The sequence below is a fragment of the Poecilia formosa genome, unplaced genomic scaffold (assembly GCF_000485575.1).
Source record: "Poecilia formosa unplaced genomic scaffold, Poecilia_formosa-5.1.2 Scaffold79, whole genome shotgun sequence".
NCBI classification, from domain to species: domain Eukaryota; kingdom Metazoa; phylum Chordata; class Actinopteri; order Cyprinodontiformes; family Poeciliidae; genus Poecilia; species Poecilia formosa.
Window position 1 is genome coordinate 1,754,904 of NW_006800018.1, and position 19,180 is coordinate 1,774,083.

Below are 19,180 nucleotides of genomic sequence, written 5' to 3' on the forward strand. Positions count from 1 at the left end.
TGCTCTGAATGCTCTCAGCTTCCCACCGTCTCACCCCGACGACAGAGAGAAAAGGACGCCGCGGGAGGGGAGGGAAACGTACAGGAGCTCAGGCTGATGCATCTGTGCCTCAGCATCCATTTCACAGAGATTACAGTCGGGAGCAGAGGAGACGGCGCGCATTTCTCCAAGAAGCGCGGTGGTCTGGCTGAGAACCGGACAGGACGCATCTCCCCCGGCGCTACAGTGGCAGCAAATCTGCGTGCCAGGAGCCGAGGCTGATAAGGACGCCGAAGGAATATATACGGCCGCGTTAAGTTTGGGCTTTTTTCCCTTTTTAAAAAAAAAAAAAAATATTATTTTCTGGAAGTTGCGCAGTGAAAGAAAGAGGAAAAGAAAGAAGCAAACAAACATGGGGATGTGTGGCTATCTGGCAGAACCTGGGAAATTCCTGGTCGTCCTCGGACTTAAATTGCTGCTCCTTGTACCTGCAGGAGTTCCAGCCAGGAGCGGGGATTCTGCACTGAAGGACAACATCACCGTGAGACAGGGGGACAGCGCCGTGCTAAAGTAAGTCTCCAACTGTTCTTTATTATTATTATTATTATTATTTAAATTATTCCCAAACGATGAGCTCCTGTCGTGCTTTTTATACTGTGTGTTGGTCCGAGGCACAGCAGCCCAGGAGAATATCGCTTATGGAGCACACAGATGCTTGTTGTTGTGTGTTTAACTATGTGCGACATAAACGAGTCCTGGTGCTAAACTCGGTGTTTACAGCCGGGCTCGTTGCCCTTGAGTGTTATTGATCTGCTTGGTTAATGTCTTGCTAAGGATGCACAGCTGATGTAGTAAAGTGAAGTGTCAGCAGAGGTGTTAAAAATGATGATGATGGGCTGCGAATGTAAAAGTTTGGAAAGATTTCTTTGGAAATGAGGGCGTAGAACAGCTTTTTTTTTTTTTTTTTTTTTGAGCTCCTTAAACTATGTCTGCTCCCGCAATAGGCTTCTATAAGCACCTGTAAAAATATTGATCGAACCCATCCCACTTACACAGAGAAACATACTCACACTCTGACACACACGCATACACACAGTATGGACATGTTATAGATGCTGTTGTTGTTAAAATCTGCCTCAGTAAATAAAAATCAATAATCTGTCAGAAATAATGCAATGCTGTGTCAAAGGAATGTAAACCTGAAGTCCAGATCTATCTATCTATCTATCTATCTATCTATCTATCTATCTATCTATCTATCTATCTATCTATCTATCTATCTATGGCTTTTCTTATGAAATTTTACAACATAAAATGCTCTATAACCTTAACAGGTGATGTCCATTAGGCCTCTCCTTTTCAGTGTTTCAGTTCTTACTGCATAACAAATGTTTCCAACAGAAAATCACATCTAATGGCACAAATTTCCAGCACTCAGTTTATGTGTCAACCACTACAATTTTTGGGATCAATGACAACTCACAGTTAAACGGTCCTTCTTCGATGAGCCGTCCAGATTTTGGCTATATGGCGTCAAAACGACACCCGATGGTCAATAAGCAGTTCCTGGGCATTGTGAGCCTTCGGGCAGGATGTTCTCTGAGGGAAGACGCCACCGAAGTGTCACAGAGTGTCATTAACAGATTGCAGAGACACACAGAGTCTGGGAGAGTCACAGAGAGACGTAGAAGTGGATGTATTTTGGCCAGATACCATGTTGATGGCTGCTTCCTTAGTAACAGCGTCCTGTGGAGCCAGATGGCAAATGCTATTTAACTCCAGGCACATCCAAAGGGAGGCGAAAGACTCCGGAGTGTCACATCCGCCCGTATAAAAACCCTGCTTACGTCAGCATGGTCTCTGCGTGAGAAGACCTTCCACGGTAATTGGCGCAGGATTCATCTTCTTGAATGTGTCAGCGAGCATTTGCTCTGGATGAGGAACCAATGGGCCTCAGTACAGCGATTTGAAGAAAGCAGATTTCTACTGAGCGGAATGGAAAACCACCAAGACTTGTCAAGGAGAATCAAATGCATCAGTTACTGTTGCCACTGAACGAGCCATGGGAGGATGCGGTGATACCCTCTTCGGCCGAGGGCGACTAGACTCAACCAGCCAGACTGCAACACTGACTAGACTCCAGTCAGTACTGAACTGCCATGAACCTTATGAACGGTAGTTTACAAAGGTAATAGTACCTGAATAAAGTCATTCATCCAATTATTGTGGCATCGCAAGAGTGACTTCGGTTGACTTTCTTCTTCGTGGATGACAGTACCCAAACTGAGGTCACAGCATCAGGGAATGACTCCTGGAGACTGGTGTTCCTCAGATGAAGATGTTTCACTTTCTCCAGACGTAATCCTCTAAAAAAAGCCCTCTGGCATCTGTTTGTCATTTAGAAGGTCATACGTTCACACCCAGCACATAAATGAACTGAAGGTAACCGTTAAACAAGCGTGAAATGTCATGACTAAGCAGACAATAAGTCGAGTTCTCAACAACATAACATAATGGATGCTCAAGGACACGCAAGTTGGTGTGTTTCAATTATCTAGGGACCTCACTTCCCCCCTCTGGGGTGTTGGAGAGGAGGATCTGACTGATGGTCAAATATCAGAGTCGGGAGGAGCAATGTGGCTTTCATCCTCAGGGTTAGGTCTCACTAAAATTCCTCTGGCTATCCCAGTAAATTGAAGAAAGTAATAGTGCTGTGGAGTGCCTTCGTATAATTCGAGATAAGTCATCTCTGCTACAACAGGCTTAAATTGAAGGAAATCAAACGTTTGCTCAGTTTTTTCTGAAGATGTTTCGATAGCTATTGGAGTAACTATGCGATACCAGATGCAATCCCCGGCTCCTTTAGGGAAAAAGAGTTCACCCTGATGATGATGAGAAAAAGCGGGCTCTCTCTGTGCTGGTGAAGGGCGGCCCTCGTCTCCAAGAGAGGTGACAGATGGGCAGGTCTCTAGGAAGTCAGTGTCAGCGGGGACTAAGAGACAGTTGCAGAAAACCTTTTATCCTGGATCTTCGGCACCTGTGGTAAAACCCCACGTCTGCTGCTGACTCGGTAGCTTAACGCGGATCCAGGGTCAAATTGGGTCTGTCCTTCTCTTCCCCCTCTTTGCTGCAAACCGAATCCAAAGCCTTACATTTATTCACATTACGTTTTGCATACCGAGTTTATCCTGCCATGTTGCCTTTACAGAGAGCACACGTAATCCTGGCAAGCAGGCCAATCAAGCTGTACTTGTTCCGTCTCTTCTAATTGGACTGCTGTAGATTTAAACATTTTTCATGCTAAGCGAGGGCTGTTTGAAGTCGGAATTATCTATCTGACACTTTCAGCTAGAATAGATTGGCAAGCTGTGACTCATATTTTTCTTTCGGCAAAATGATGGAGACAAGCATTTTGAAAAATCTTCCCAGAGAACGTGATTGATTCTACCGGGGAAAAAACAAAAACAAAAAAACTTCTGCTTTTGTATAGGTATTCAAACAATACAATATAAAAATACTTTTATTGATCCCAAAGGGAATTAAATGCTGTTATAACTCATACTAATTCCGATTCTTCAAAGAGTTATTGTAGATTGTAATGGCTGTTAACCTCAGCGAAAAAAAAACAAACCCAACAAAACATTGGATTCTGTTTTGATGGGTATGAGATTTAAAAAAGATGTTTTCAGTACTAAAGCTGCAGTTTTCAGTTGCTTTTCAATCATTTAGACCACCATTAAAAATCAATTTTTTTGTCATTAATTTTAAAAGAGGTGAACTCATATTACATTTATTACACAGAGTGATTGAGTTCAAGCGTTTCATTAAATTCCGATGGTTATTTCCAGTGAACGACATGGCCGTGCGTCGTACGTTTAAACGCACTCAGTGCACCTTCAGCTCCTCTGCGCTGTTGCGTCTCTCATTTTCATCGTGACAGCACTCCACAGATTAGCTTTAGAGTTTAGGTCTGGCGAGTTTACTGACCATTTAAGCACAGCGATACAAGGGCAATTAAAGGAGGTTTCAGCACCTTCTGCAGTGTGGGCAGGCGCCAAGCTCTGATGGAAAATGAAATCAGCATCTCCAGAGCTTTTTGCCAGTCCATGCTCAGGCTCCGGAACCTGAGTTGATTTCCGAGTGAAATCAGAAACGTTCTCTCGTCTCGAAAGAGGACTTTGGAGAACAAATTAACTTTCTAGTCTGTTTTATTCTTAGACCAGTAAAGATGCTTAATGTAAGAAATGTGAGAGTTGTAGCTTATGTCCTGGATTAATCTGTGTGCTGTGGTTTTTGGACCTCTGACTGTAGCTGCTGTCAGCAGCTTGTAAATCTCCCCAAGCTTTTGGGTATGCTCCGTTTAATAATCCTCTCATGACAGCAGTTATCCATGTGGCTTGTGCACCTCCTTTCTACCACACAATTTTTCTTCCACTCAACTTTCCCAGTGAGTAAACAGCCAACTTCTTCAGCAGTGACCTTTCACGGCTTCACCTTCACGTAAAGCGCGTCAGTGACCGCCTGCTGTAGACAGCTGGTCAAGTCCAGAATCTGCCCCCACATTTTGGTTGGCCACAACGACAAAATATAACGTTTGTTCATAAACTATTGTTTGGATCTTAGCGATACTCTAATTTTCTCAGAGACTGGATTTTAGGTTTTGAGATTATCTGAAAGCCATAAAAAAAATGGTCAGGCTTAAATGCTTAAATTATATACCCATGTTTAGGAGTTTCACTTTTTGAATTAAATAAAAAAAAAATAAAAATAAAAAACAACAAAAAACAACTTTAAGATGATAGTCTCACTCGTGGAGATGCGTTCGATCCACCTTTTGGCCATGTATTTAGGTGGCCAAAAGGTATAGCTAAACCTCATACGTCTTGCTAGATAAGTAGCTATGCAGCTTATCTTTTGGCTCATAGGTCATCATGCACCAGATCGCCACAGGGAGGGTGCAAATGTCTAAAGCAAAAATCTGCTTAGTCTTCATCTTCTTCCCTCTGGTCTGTGCAGCTCCAGGCCCCAGTCTAAGCCATTCCAGATTTGTCCTGGCTCTCACTGATTAGCAGCCCTGAAGAGACTTGCTGGTTCTTCTAAAACCATTACTTTAGCAGCTTTCACTCTGGATTTTGGAACATTGCTGCTTTCCTTTTCTTTTTTTTTTTTTTTTAAGCCATTACCTGGGCCCCTCTCAATTGGCGAGGTATCAAAGAAGTGGTGCAGCTTCCACGACACAGGGTTGAATTCCAAGAGCGGCGTTAAAAGGTGTTGAAAGTGGACCAGAGAGTTGACAATGCATTGACCCGAGGCTCCACTGCGCTCCTCCACACTGTGTCCAACCGGCCGTCCCTCAGAAGATGAACTGGTTGTCAGTGAAGGAGTCTCACAGTCCCAGGGAACCAGACTTTGTCCGCCCACATTGCTCTGAGTCTTTCCCTAGGTGCAGAGGAGCTGGATGGTGTTTAAAGAACTAGAGAGAGAGAAAAAAAAAGCATTTCTCATGCCTCTTTCTGGCTTCTGTGGGTGGGAATAATCCCTGCAGAGTTGGCATGCGATTGCATTGTCCACACATTTGACAGCTATACCGCTGCATGCGCCGAGCAACCTGCGGCTGGAGCTGTGATACCTGTGATACCTGTGAAGCAGTGATCCCTGCCTGTGAGGGGCGTCGGGCACCGAAATGGCAACCATGCAAAGGTTTGGAGGGACAGCTGGCTGGAGAGGCTCAGGCGCACAGGGGGAGGGCCCGGGGGCCCGGGGGCCACGCACCGGAGGCAGGAAGCGAAACAGCTGTGAGGTCGATTTGCATTTGACGCACATATTGGATCGGTTAGACTTTTTCAAATTAGTATGCGCGTCATCATTATTTAGTTCTATCTAATCAGTCTTTGGACACATTTGGGGAAATGATTTCCCGTCTATAATTTTCATGTAAACACTGATCTGCCTTTCACTTCGTGCCAGTGCGAAAGTAGCATAAGCATCAGCGGCATTTGGAACGGAGCCACCTTGAACTCATGATTGCCTCACTTGCAGTCATTTCCTTCTATTAGCTAACAGGGCTTTTCTTATTGAGTTGATCACAGAAAGCAATTTACACTTCACATAACCCACACCAGCTCACATTCACAGAACTTCTAACAGTACATTTGGTCTTTTTTTTTTTTCCCCCTTTACACTACTTTTCCCCTCCACAATGAAAGCATTAGGAGCAACGTTGGGCTCGGTGTCTCACGGAGACAAAAGGACACTTTGACAGTTAGCATGAAGGGACAGGTTTTCATCCGACCTTCCGGCGGTTATATAAACCCTTTACCATTTTAGCCACTGCCGCCTCTTTAAAGAATCCCGTGGCAGGAATCCTGATTGCGGTAATTTCGCTTAACTTGTGGGAGGAACATTTTGTTGCAGAATATTTTTATGAGCTTACCACACTAATCACTTAAGCACTAAACCTATCTCAATGCTCCTTTTTCACTTTATTCTTTGCTCCTTGCTGCCTGCATCCATAGCATTTTGCATGAACTTATAAAAAATAAAAACAACTAACCAAATGAATAAACCATACAGAGGTCTCTGTATTTATTAATGGGTTTTCTGACTATGTAAGGATCTCCTAAGAGCAATAATCATTCACAAATGCTTGTTGAAGCAGTCTGCCTGCTGGATTTTACTCATCTGCGGCCTTGAAAGTGCTGTGAGAACCTAAAATCAATGATTTGGGTAGGTGAGCAGGTCCTTTTAGAGACGGAGTGTATTTATTAATTCAACAATTCTGTTTTATTCTGATTCTCACAACTAATTTAGTATTCAGACATGTTTCAGGATTTAAACAGAATTTGATTCGGGTCCAAATTCTGTTCAACGTTTATTACATTTATCGCAGTGCGCACAAAACAAAACAAGACATTTCTACACATTTTTGGCATTTCTCAGCTGAAACAAGAGAATTACCAAATGCTTTCTGTACAGCACAGGGGAAGAGCACATTGGATGTTTGCTTCATTTGATGTCCAAGTCTGACTCATATTTGTCCCCAGAATGAACTGCAGACTTATTTGTATCATGTCTCTACTGCGGTCCCGTTTTACCACAAAGTTTTGGCATTTTTACAGTAAATCAGTCGGACCGTACATGCAATAATTACCTGAGCCTTTGCTTAACTTTGGATGACTTTGAACTTTGACCTGAACACACTTTTTAATGTGTGTTCAGGTCTACTAACTCAGAGTTCTTCTTTATGTTGCTGTACATTTGGATAGCCAAATGTGCCGTACCATGGGTTATAATAAGCAGGTCAATTTATGTAACAATCTTGGGCAGACAGGACCAAAGTTATTCACGGCGTATCCATAAATTTGGATAGCAAATAACTTTTGACTGGAACAAATGTTAATGTTTTGAGGTGACCCTGGGAAAGTCCAGACCTCAATATGACAGGGGAGCCAGAGATTAAAGCAAGAAGGGCTCAAAGAGACTCAAAGAACATCGCAGTTATAACAAGTGTTTGATTGCTGTGATGCCAATAGATATTTTGCCTTTAATGACAGTGAAAGATTTTAATAATTTTTGACATCATTTTGAAAGGATATTTTATTCAAAATTCTTAATCCTTTTACAACGTTTTGCTGTCTTATTAACTTTCTCGACCTTCTTTCATAATAGAAACAGAAATCTTGGTAATCCAACCAACAACCATTAAACCTAATAGTTGGGCGTGAGGAGAGGTTTAGCACATGGCGTTTGACAGCTGAAGCCGTATATCTATTCGTGGTGCTTCTTGAAGCCAGCTGTGTTGACCACTTGGAGTGATCTGATTGGTGCATGTGGTCAGATGTGGTTTAATGTGCTTATTTCAGTTCAGTTCACTTCATTTTTTTTTTTTGGTGCAGTTTACATCTAATGCGTAAATTTCGTATCTCTGTACAATGTAATTTATACCAATACTCATGGCTAGAAATGAAATCTTAATTCAACTTAGTTAGAATGAGATCGTAATTAGTTGATCATAAACAGTCGACTGCATCAAAGGTTAACTTCACTGCAGTCCCTCAAACCTGAGCAAATACGGAGCAACGGCGGAGAACAACAGCAAACCGTCAGCCGGGAGAAACGTCAAGAGGAAGCAGGCTAATGGTCTGCCGTCTACCGTACCAGCTGGGCGATGAGATGACAGAGAGAAGAAAGAGTCAGACATACAAGTAGGGCATATTTTTTATTTTTTTTATGGAAGGAGAAAACAAAAAGAGTATAAAGTTAACAGCAGCAGTAACTGCAAGTGCGTGCAGGATGAGTGAAGAGAGCAGATACAAATATAGATATATTTAAATATGGCAAACAAATTGCAGAGTAACTATAAACAAAAGCCATTCTCACTATAAGGCTAATTAAAAAGAAAGCTGCAAGTAGACAGAATGACTGTCTGCACGATACAAAATGACAGCAGTCTCATAACTTCAACATCCCTTTGTGTTTATAGAGGTTACCGTCAGTGAACCTACAGTATGATAGAAATGTGGCTCGCTGGGTAGAAATTAAACAACCACCTGCCTAAAATAAATTGAATTTGGTCTTTCAGAGGGTCGTATGTGAAAACAGGTTAATTGAATTTTACCCCGAGCTGAACTAATAACCTCTGAAGATAAACTAAACTGGAGAAATGCGAGCCCTCTTTTTACTTGTCATCAAATATCTTTGTTGTAGCAATTTGGATCATCAAAGTAGCTTAGCATCGAATGAAGGGGCCAGTTTGTGGATCATTTTAAGGCTGAATTTTCCAAAGACGTTGGCTGCATTGCACAGATGAGAGAAAGTTCTGAAAAATGCTCGGAATGGGACTTAAAGGACATTGGACGCCCAAGTTCATTATGGATTCGACTCACTGTGCACATGCTAGCTTTGTGTCTGTGTGGGTATTTGAGCAGATCCACTGACATTTATCCTGATATAAAAATCGTTGACAGTGTAGGATCTACAACAAGCCCTCTGGCGATTGGATTTGAAACGATCGAGCCATCTCTCAGTTCATGGCACATTTTATTAGATCAAGTCCTTTGTTTACCGATGTAAACACTCTTCACATTAAAATCTGCATGCTTTCGTCTTCTGATGGAAAAAAAAAATATGGAACTGATTAACATGTCTGGCCTGTTTTCAAGTTTCAGGTGTGAAACATGGACAAAAAAACCCCACTAAATTTATACAAATAATTAATTAACATAACCTGGTAAGATTCTCTGCTTTACATAATAAAGAAATGGTGCTTAGAACGTAAGTGCATAATGAATGTAATCTTGACAAAATCTTTTAATGAACGATTGCAGCGCCTGCTTCGTGATTCCCTGATATATTTCCCAGGGGAATGTTTTTCTTCTAGGAAATTGCATTATTAGGACAGCTAACGAGAGACCCAAATAGATATCATTATGATATAAACAGCAACGCCACATCCAACCTGAACTTGGGCAGATCTGAGCGAGAATAATTGCCTTTCGCTGTCATTCAAATTAAGCTTCAGAAGGAAGATTTGCTTTTGTTTTATAAATAAATCATCAGGAACATACACCGTCATTCCTTTTTTTTTTTTTTGCAATATGGCGTCGCTGCGTCCTTTCCACTGTCTGCTGAGACTGTCTTTAAAGTCAGAGAGCGGATATTCAGATCAGTCCAATAGAACCGAATCGTGTGTTACTGTTTGTCATGTATTCTTTTATAATACTGTTGATGCAGTGATTGATAAGTCAGGCATTGTGTTATGTGTCCTCAGAGTTTTCTGCATCTTTACATCATTTCCTGGTCCACAGGAGGCTGTGCTGCAGTGTCACAGAGGCAAAGAGCTGGAAGCACATCATGTGTTCAGTCATCCCCAGTGGATCCATGAGCAGTTTTGTTCATAACAAGAATGTATTTCTATACTAATTTTACACCTATCGGATCATATTTTGTGGCAATCATGCATTTAACAATGTTAATTCAAATTTTCTACTAGTATGGCTGTTTGTGCAGAGAAATGGTAATTTTTTGTGTGTGTGTGTGTCTTGCTATTTTCTGCCATTATTTTTATAACTTATTTGGATGAGATGTTTAGCGTTTAAGCGAGATTAGAAACTTTTGTGCTTGCTCCCAATAACCAAGCTAACGCTATAGCGTTAGCGTCAGAGTAGCGTCTTTGACCCCAAACATGCTCCGTTTGTCACATTACAGCGTAGAAAAATGTGCATGAACGTGCAGTTTAAGCAGTCGTACTGCTTCCTGCTACATAAAATTCATACCAGATGTCTGAAACGCAAAGAAATCAAAGCATATTAGTCCACAAATGAAGTTATGGGTTTAGTAAACGTTATTGCTGCTATATGTGCAAATCCACATCGGCTAATTTCATATCAACTGGTAACTTATAAAAACCTAAATGTTACAGTGAGCCATAGTGAAAAGATAATAATTTTAGCTCAATGTCCCTCATAAGATTTCTAATAGACAAATAAAAATGATAAAGAAATGATTTGACCGGCAGTGAAGGAGCATTCACTGCTTCAGAAAGGACCCTGAAAACAACTGGTACATTTAAGTAACACAGCTAACCCCAATGGCCAACGTTTATTTACTTTGGATCAACAAAGTAAATAAACTTAGGTTTGTTATTTTCCTTGTATTTGTAACTAAATTACATTAGTTCCTTGTAACTAAATCCTGTAAAGCACTTTGTATTGCCTTGTTGCTGAAAATGTGCTATATAAACAAAGTTACCTCTACCTCTCTCCACACTCACTGCTGAAGTAAAAGCACGATAAAGTTTATTTAATGTTGACTGCAGAACACCTGTGAGAATGTATAGTTTGGTCAGATAAGACCAAAGCTGACCTCTTTGGATGTTACATCTCACACTGTGTTTGGAGGAAAATTGTTACTGCTTCGGTGAAGAAAACAAGCATGTTTTACCTTGTTTGGATGTAGCAGTGCGCGCAGGCGGTTTAGCCATTTTACCAACGGTTCTGGAGACGAGTTCAGAGGGTGTGCGCACGCTGCGGTCGAGCGAGCCGATACTTGGAAATATGGGGTCAAACCAGCCGACATCAGCTCCTCTTAAAGATTTGCTTTTGCTTAAGATCAGTGTGTATGTTTTCCTGCCATTTGTGGCATCCATTGGAAACATCTGTCATGCATTTTCCTTTGGGGGATATTTACAACCAACGTGCTCTGTGTCCATCTGGGGCTGTCCTCCTCTTCGTAGTTAACCGTGTTTCGTATTTCTGCGAGTGAAAAGCTTTTTCAGAGCCTGTTGATAGGCTGCAGCAGCAGGTGATTGTGTAGCGTAATCAGCCGGACGGTTTGAGTACTTCTCTGAATCAACGCAAGGGCAAACGGCTACCTCTCCATCCCCTTTTAAAATCAAAGTAATCCCAAATATGCAACTTTGCATTTTTTGGCAACTAATTCCACTTTTTCTTTTTCTTTTTTTTTGTTGTTATGTATTCTTAATCGGTAAATAAGCCTGTGGATGTTTCTATTTTTCTGTTCAAGAAAAGTCCAGTTGTGTCCTGCTCCGATATATCGCTCAATAATTATTTGCTGGACTGGCAAATATCGGTAGGGAAAACCTTGCATATCAATTAGTAAATCCTGTAATTGTGTTCAACACTTGTTGTCTGTCATTCAAATTTTTTTCCCCCAAAAAAATAATTAATTAATGCATATAGCGCATTAGCTCAATAACATCTATTAGTTATAAAACAATATTAACTAACTCAAATCACTTGAACATGTAATATTTTCCATGGTAGGTTTTAGCCAAGGATTTATTTCCCCTGAAAGCAACGAGCTTCACTGTAGGGGCAACACAGTGTGGTTGTAAGTGAATTTTCTCACCTCCGGCTCAGCTGCCGTCACCTGTGCAAAGCCAATAACAAGGACCGCGGCTGACGTTTGACCCCATGGCTGTTTGTTTTTATTGAAGTGCAACGTGCCTCTCGCTGTTCTGGCTCTTTGAACCTGTAACTCAACATGGACTGAGGACAGTAACTTATTACTTGAAATTTGCAGGTGTGTCTCCTGTCATCTAAATGGAAGCACTTTAGTTGCTTGAGAGGCAGGCCGCCCGCACGCGACGCACCGCAATGATTGACCTGCACCTGGCTGCTTCTGGTCTGCAGAATCCAGTTCAGGTCACTAACTTGTTTTCTGAGAGGTTCTGGACCAAACCCTCTGCTGTCCGAACTAAGAGAAAAAAGCTTAGCCTATTTAAATACTATTTTTTTTTTTTACAGCTACCTTCTTTTTTTTCTCACTAGTTTTATATATAGTCACGATGCTAAGAATTCAGTTCATTGCTTGAAAATTTAACTGTGATGCTTCCTATTAATAAACATGACATAAGAGAAAACAGTAGTGAATAAAAAGACATAGCAATGACTTTCAACTGCAGCCTCACAATAATAACTAAGTGTTTGAACATTGACTAAAGGTTTCCGGGATCCAGCTCTAGGAATCCTTTTTGAAATGCCTCAAAACTACATCTGATGCTCTTGGGACATTTCAAGATCCAAAGCCCAGGCTAGTCCCAACAGAGCAACAGCCTCGGCTGAAATCCCAAAGATTACCGAGGACAGTTGTTCTCTCAATAACAACCCGTACGTCGGTAGATTTGGCTGAGCTGTCTCTGTTCTGCAGCAGGTAAATCTTCATCACCTCTTCAGCCAAAGCCTCTCAAATGCAGACATCAACAGCACCAGCGAGCTCAATGCCGTGTTTAATCCCACATATTTCTAATCATGTGAAAAGATTTTTTTTTTTTTTTGTATGGTGTACCTGGAGAAAACCCATGCATGCACAGAGAGAGAACATGTAAACTCCATGCGGGAGGATCCTGGTTCAGGATTCAAACCGAGGACCTTCTTGCTGCAACTAGACAACAGAGCTACCCACTGCGCCACCGTTCTGCCCTGAACCGCCACAATGTCCTCTGCAACTGGTTTCAGAATTCAATTCCCCCTGAAGAACTTTGTGTGGTCATCCTTATCTCCTCTACTTGGCATCAAGCTCTTGACTTTCTTCTTCATCATCAAGTGCTCTGCCTTATGTTAAACCTCTCAATGAAATACATAAAATGAGTAAAATAGATAGGGTAATTATTCTACAGTTGAATCAGCTTACTCTGAATATATTTTCTACATTGTTTTAATTGGCATAAAAACCAAAATCAATTCAAAAACTAAACCTAAAGCCTGTGGAGAGTAAGGCGCCGTCTGTCTGCTTTTCACCCGTCGTCCAGCCATCTCAATCAAAACTCTCTCCCGGCCTTCTTTGATTGCACACACAGGAAGTACTTCTGTCGTGAAGACTCAAACACTTTGAGCAAAGTCAACTCAACTCCGATTGTGGGCTTGCAAGAACACACGTTTTATTTTTATTTTTTTCACGTATGGGCGATGTGGAGCTGCAGGGGAAACGCAGAGCGACGAAACCCCAAGACACACGTTTTTTTTGGCAAACCAACAGTTCCTATGGCCTCAGGCTAGGTTTTAAGTGAGTTTTACACTGGGGAACAATAAAAATTGGCACACTGACAATACTCAAAATGCAAATACTATGAAGCCAAGCCGGATTTAATCCATGGAGCAGCAGTCCAAATGTCTCCGACAACTTCTGCTTATGGCTTTCATCCATGAAACAACCTTTTTAGTTTTTTAAACTGATATGTCGTCCCCAGTGTAGGCGCACTGGTGGTGCAGAAGAAGAAAAAAAAGAAAATGGCTCAACATGCAGAGGCAAGCACTACCGGGAAAAATATGCTCATTACAAATGAAATAGGACAAAGTAAATGTGTTAAGTTTCCAATAAAAAAAACGGAGTCAGAGAGATTTAATAAAATGGGCAAAAAGTTTCTGAAGGAAGTGGAGGAAGTGATTGACTGGCTCTGAGAACGTTGTGCTCAAAAAATCTGAAAGGCGTTAACATTACGACGTTACCTGACGCTTTCAAGCCAATTGACCTGGAAATTTCAAAGATGGTTCCGCCACAACAACTTTAGTCTGTTCGTTATGCAGAAAGGAGAAGGCATATCCCATGAGGCCAAGCGTTCGCCCCGTTTTTTAACACCTAAACTTTGATTTTTCCCATCGGATTCTGCGGAGGAACATGTTTCTTCTTGAAGATCGTGAAGGTTTTCAGGTTGGTCAGTGAATCAGGGGCGTAAAATATTACCATGTTTGACTGCATGATGAAAATTAGAATGCCAGGTTTGTGATGTTAGAATATTTTTACTTGAGTACACAACTAAAAACAAGCAAATGCATTTGTGAGAAAATGAAAAGAAAAAAAAATAAACAAACACAATACCATTTTATACAACTTACCTGCATTCAAGATTTAGGTTTGGGAATGACGACCTTCCCATAACACAGATGCGATCTTGTTTTCAGATTCTCATGCAGGAATAAAGTTTGAGAACTGTCTTTTTTTTTTAATTTTTTTTTGTCTTGTTTTGTTTTTAGCTTTGTATTATGGTTTCCTGAAATCATCATCATCATCAATCCTCTTTATTTAGACACAGTTATGGTCCATAATAAATGATGATGTCAAAAGTTATTAAAAACCTTATCAATAACCAACGAAAAAATATTTAATAGTGTGACAGCAATCAAACTGTTATAACTGCTTAGCAACTTTTGTGCTTGTTCCTGCTGGCATCCCGATGTTTTATTTTTTTGCTCATTCTGTATGAGCAAGAATATTGGTCCAGACTCACTTTTTGAAATATATACCCCTGTTTAACAGCAGGTAAAGAAATCTGCAGAGAAGTTGCATATTATCCATGAAATGCTTTAATATTATTCGTTTTCTGATTCTGATTTTGACCGTGAGATAAGATCTTGAATAGCAACAGGAAGAAGCAGAAATATTACTACCATCCCTCGGATTCTGAGCCGTTTCTCACTGATCAGGTCTGACACTAAAAAGATCTTTTTTGGGGGTTTTTTTCCCAGGAGGTTCACCCTGCTGCATAAATCATTTACACGGCTTCGAGTAAATAGGAGTTAACATGTTTATCTCGTATTTGTTCAGAGAAAAAGCCTTCAAAACGGACATAATTTCATTTTGAAGAGCTATATTTTCTTAATACGAGTGGTAATGAATCACATAAAAATAAAAAAAATATTGTAACAGCAATGTTGCTTTTATTTGAGCATAAAGTGTCCAGTGCTGCGCTTCAGTTTTCTCCTTTTGCATTTTTCCATTTTTAAGTGCAGTTTGAAAGAAAGGTTGTGATTCGCTGCTAACAAGCTCCTGCCTCACCGTTTCATCACGCTTAACAATCTGACCCAAAACACCGCCGTACGCAGCAGCTCCACTAACAGGGAGTTAGTTAGACCTGAAAGTAAAATGATGGTAATGAGCAGAGAAGGGTGTTCTCCTGTAACAAGCGTGAAGGAACGATGATAAAAAACGGGCACCGAGCTTATTTACTCCGTTCAAATCGTGCATCATTTGTATCATTTCAACCATATATCAGTTATTTTAATAAACTCAGCCAGCCATTGTGAAACAAGATTATGTTGCCTGTCTGTGTTCAAGGCACTTTTTTTTATATCTCAATTAAAACAGAAAAAAAAATGATTTTCAGAAACAAAGAAAAAAAACCCTGAAAAAGCAAACATACCGTGTCTAACGCATCGCTTTCCAAAAGGATTCATTAACTTTTTGGCTTCAGTTTAGAGCACCAACCACTACACATGTTATCTCAAGCGACTTACAAAAACAATCCATATCATATCCTGAAATATACAATCCATCCGATCCAGTCAAACAGACGGATTCAAAGTCAGCACATGCTGTTCGTTCCCACCGTAGTTATTAAACTCGGCAGTCCCATTTTGTCCTGTTGCCAACACAAACATTGGTGAATTTTATTGGGATTTATGACATAGACCAATATGATTTAGTATTTACCTGTGAAGGCTCGGTTTTCCACATAACAAAAAGGACATTCCTAGATTCAAGCCCCTAGAACAGCAGGCGGGTCAGGGAGGACGAGTTTGATTGGAGTAGAATTAAATGACGACCTACATGCAGAACTCTACGTGTGGCAGAAAAGAAACCAGACACATCCTGAACACGGCATCGCCATGGCGAGACACGGTGGTGGCAGCATCATGCTGTGGTGATGCTTTAGTAAGGTCAAATAAGCTTGTTAGAGTAGATGAGAAGATGGATGGCGATAAAGCATATTCATCTGTTGGAATGACATATGTTAGATGTTCTGAAAGATTTCCTTGACACTTTTTATGATCGGCCAATACTTAAAGTGAAACTTTCTGACAAATCAACTTTTTTTTTTGTTTTGTTTTTGCTGGTAATCTTTCTAAATATGTTCTTTTTAAGGTTCTCAATTTATGCTTCAATGTGAATTTTGACATTTGGGTGCAATTAGTTTACTCCGGCATTATTTTTGCCTGCAGCCGTCTGGCTGCTGGCCTCCTTCAGTCGAACAGGTGAACTTTCCTCTTGGTTGCATCGGTACGACTCGGTACGACTCTGTCGTATCTCGGCGTTTCGATACAAATGGATGCGCTGCTTTTATTCGTGGACTCGAATCTCAGCTCAGGTCTTTCTGTGTGGGGTTTTTGTGTCGTGCCTGTGGAGGTGTGGGTTTTCCGTGGGTGCTCTCGTTCGCTCACACAGCCGACATATATTTTAGCTTAATAAGTCTCTCTAAATGGTGGGTGTGTCTCTGCGATGGACCCAAGGACATTTTTTTTTTTGATGTGGGTGCAATATAGAAAAAATCCAATTGAATAGACTAAATTAAATGAAACTCAAATGTATTTAATGAAAGGGGCCCTGTAGTGACTTTGCGCGTCGCTGCGCATCTACCACTTACCGAGAATGAGCCAAAAAAGATTCCACCTCTCTTTTTTTTCTTTCCTTTCAGTAACCACTCAGTGTGAGGTTTATGGTTTCATTCAAAGTTGGATAATAGCAGATCTAGCATGTTTCATTTTTATAACCCCAGTCTGAGATATGCTTCTCACAGCACAGGCGGAGGGTCTTATTGTTTCCTTTTTTCTTCTTCTTCTTCTTCTTCTTCTTCTTCTTCTTCTTCTTCTTCTTCTTCTTCTTCTTCTTCTTCTTCTCCTCCTTCTTCTTCTTCTTCTTCTTCAAGGATACTGTAGAAACATTTCACCAGTCAGAGAAACACCAACTGGATATAAAGTACCAGAGGATAAGGGTCAGGCTCCCGTGCCCCCACTCTCTAGTAGTTCACACGGTTTTGCATCAGTCTTCTTCTAGCTTTCCCCAAGACATCCATCTTACACAGGTTGGGTTACAGCACCCTTGTGTTGCCGTAAATCACTGAGATAGTCATTAATTTTTAATATTCAGTAACCTATGTGCTGTGCTGCAGTCCAACTAGCTCCTCCACTTCTCTCACCAAGCCTCATCCATTACAGCCTGTCTTCGCTGTCTCTCCACCGTGCATGTTTGGCTGCACTTTTCTGATATCATTAATACTCATCAAGAACACCCTCCGTTCATGCCACATTCTGCCAGGCAATTTACGCTCTAATGCCTCCCTCCTACCTTCCTCTTCCTTCTCTTTTTAATACATTACCGTCCTTCTCACCCGTCTGATCATGTTCATAGAGAGGAGCAACTTGTGGACAAACTTCAGTCCAAAGATTTCCTTACTAATTGGACCACATTTCAGAACACCCAAGGCGCATTTAGTAGGATTCTGTACGCAGTTAAGCTGAGAAGGTTTTCGGATATTCTAACATGGACACTTGTGATACTTTTTTGTACAAGATTTGTTAAATATTGTGGTGTGATTGTGATGGAGGGTGTATTACACTTAAATACATTTGTTCTCCTCTGTAGAAGTCTTTCATATGTCCGCAACTGCAAAGTTTTTTTGTTTTTTTTTTCTGCAATAAGGGCTGTATTTTTTTTATTTCCCTACATGCAAAGCCTTGCAGTTAAAAAGAAACATAGAGCCAGATTTTAGGCCAGCTTTTAATTGCAGTGGCTTGCAAAAGTGTTCACATCCCTTCAACTTTTCCACATTTTGCCACATTACAACAAACCAACAAAAAAGATCATCAGAGAGTGATATACAATTGTGAAGTGGAAAGAAAATGATACATGATTTAAAACGTGTTTTATGAAAAATAAAAAAAATAAATAAAAACTTGAAAAGTTCAGTGTGCAAAAGTATTCGGCAGTTAAAGCTGCAGGTCTTTGAGGGTACGTCTCTACCAGCAGCCTCTCTTCCACACACACCACATGTGAGCAGCTCACGACTAACAGTTGTCCTGTGGACAGATTCCCTCCACCTGAGCCGTGGATCTATTGCATTTCCATCTACTGTGGTTGGAATATGACAAAATATGGGAAAGTTCAAGGGGTATGAATACTTTTGCAAACATTCGCTGGAAACATTTCGTAACACATCTGCCTTAGAGTGCTTTGCCTACCTCAAACTATTTTCATTTACAAGGTCAACATCTACACTGACTTTGAGGTGAACTGCACATTTGCAAATCTGTGCAATCTGCAGAGATTCACCGCTCCCAGTCTGACACATCCAATCTGAGCCAGGAGGATTGTCTTGCTGCTGTCAATCATGCTTATTTTTGCTAGAAGTGCTAATGGCAGAGACAAAAAATTTGCTGTTACAGGAAAACAGCATTTTTTTTTTTCTTGTTTGTTTTTGGTTTTTGGCTTTGCTAACTAGCCTTAGCTTTCATGGCAGGCTCTCTCGTGATGGACTATTTGTAGCCCAGCAGAGAGCAAGGGAGAAGGTGTGAGCAACACATAAACACACAATCATTTTTAGAGTCCCATTTGACTGCGTTTCAACTAAAAACCTAGAGGTTGGAGTCCTTGTCAAACGGTGTTTTTGACTAAAGTCCCAGAGGGTTAGAGCCCCAGTTAAATGACAGTTAACTGAAGTCCTAAAACGGGTTTTAATGTTTTTATCTTTTTTAATCTTTTTCAAAATGTCTTTCTCTTTCTCGCTGTTTATTCAATCACATGCTGTTTTTATTTTAATTATGTGAAGCACTTTGAAATGCCTTGCTGCTGAAATGTGCTATACAAATAAAATTTGATTGATTGATTGATTGATTGATTGATTGATTGATTGATACACATGCACGAGCCCAGGATGTAGGAAAACATCCTCAGCTTGACTGCTACGGGT

The 19,180-nt window shown here is 40.8% G+C and overlaps 1 protein-coding gene across 2 annotated transcripts in view; it reads left to right on the forward strand.

Moving 5' to 3' along the window:
* The window catches only part of opcml (opioid binding protein/cell adhesion molecule-like), a 252,612-nt gene that overhangs the window by 112,258 nt on the left and 121,174 nt on the right, over window positions 1-19,180 (forward strand). Inside the window, exon 2 of one of the 2 annotated variants that reach the window (XM_016673588.1) lies at window positions 474-549. In XM_016673588.1, the coding sequence (XP_016529074.1) occupies window positions 474-549 (76 nt within the window). Of the gene's footprint in view, window positions 1-37; window positions 550-19,180 lie in introns of those variants that run through there. The other variant, XM_007556485.2, reaches the window with a different exon arrangement.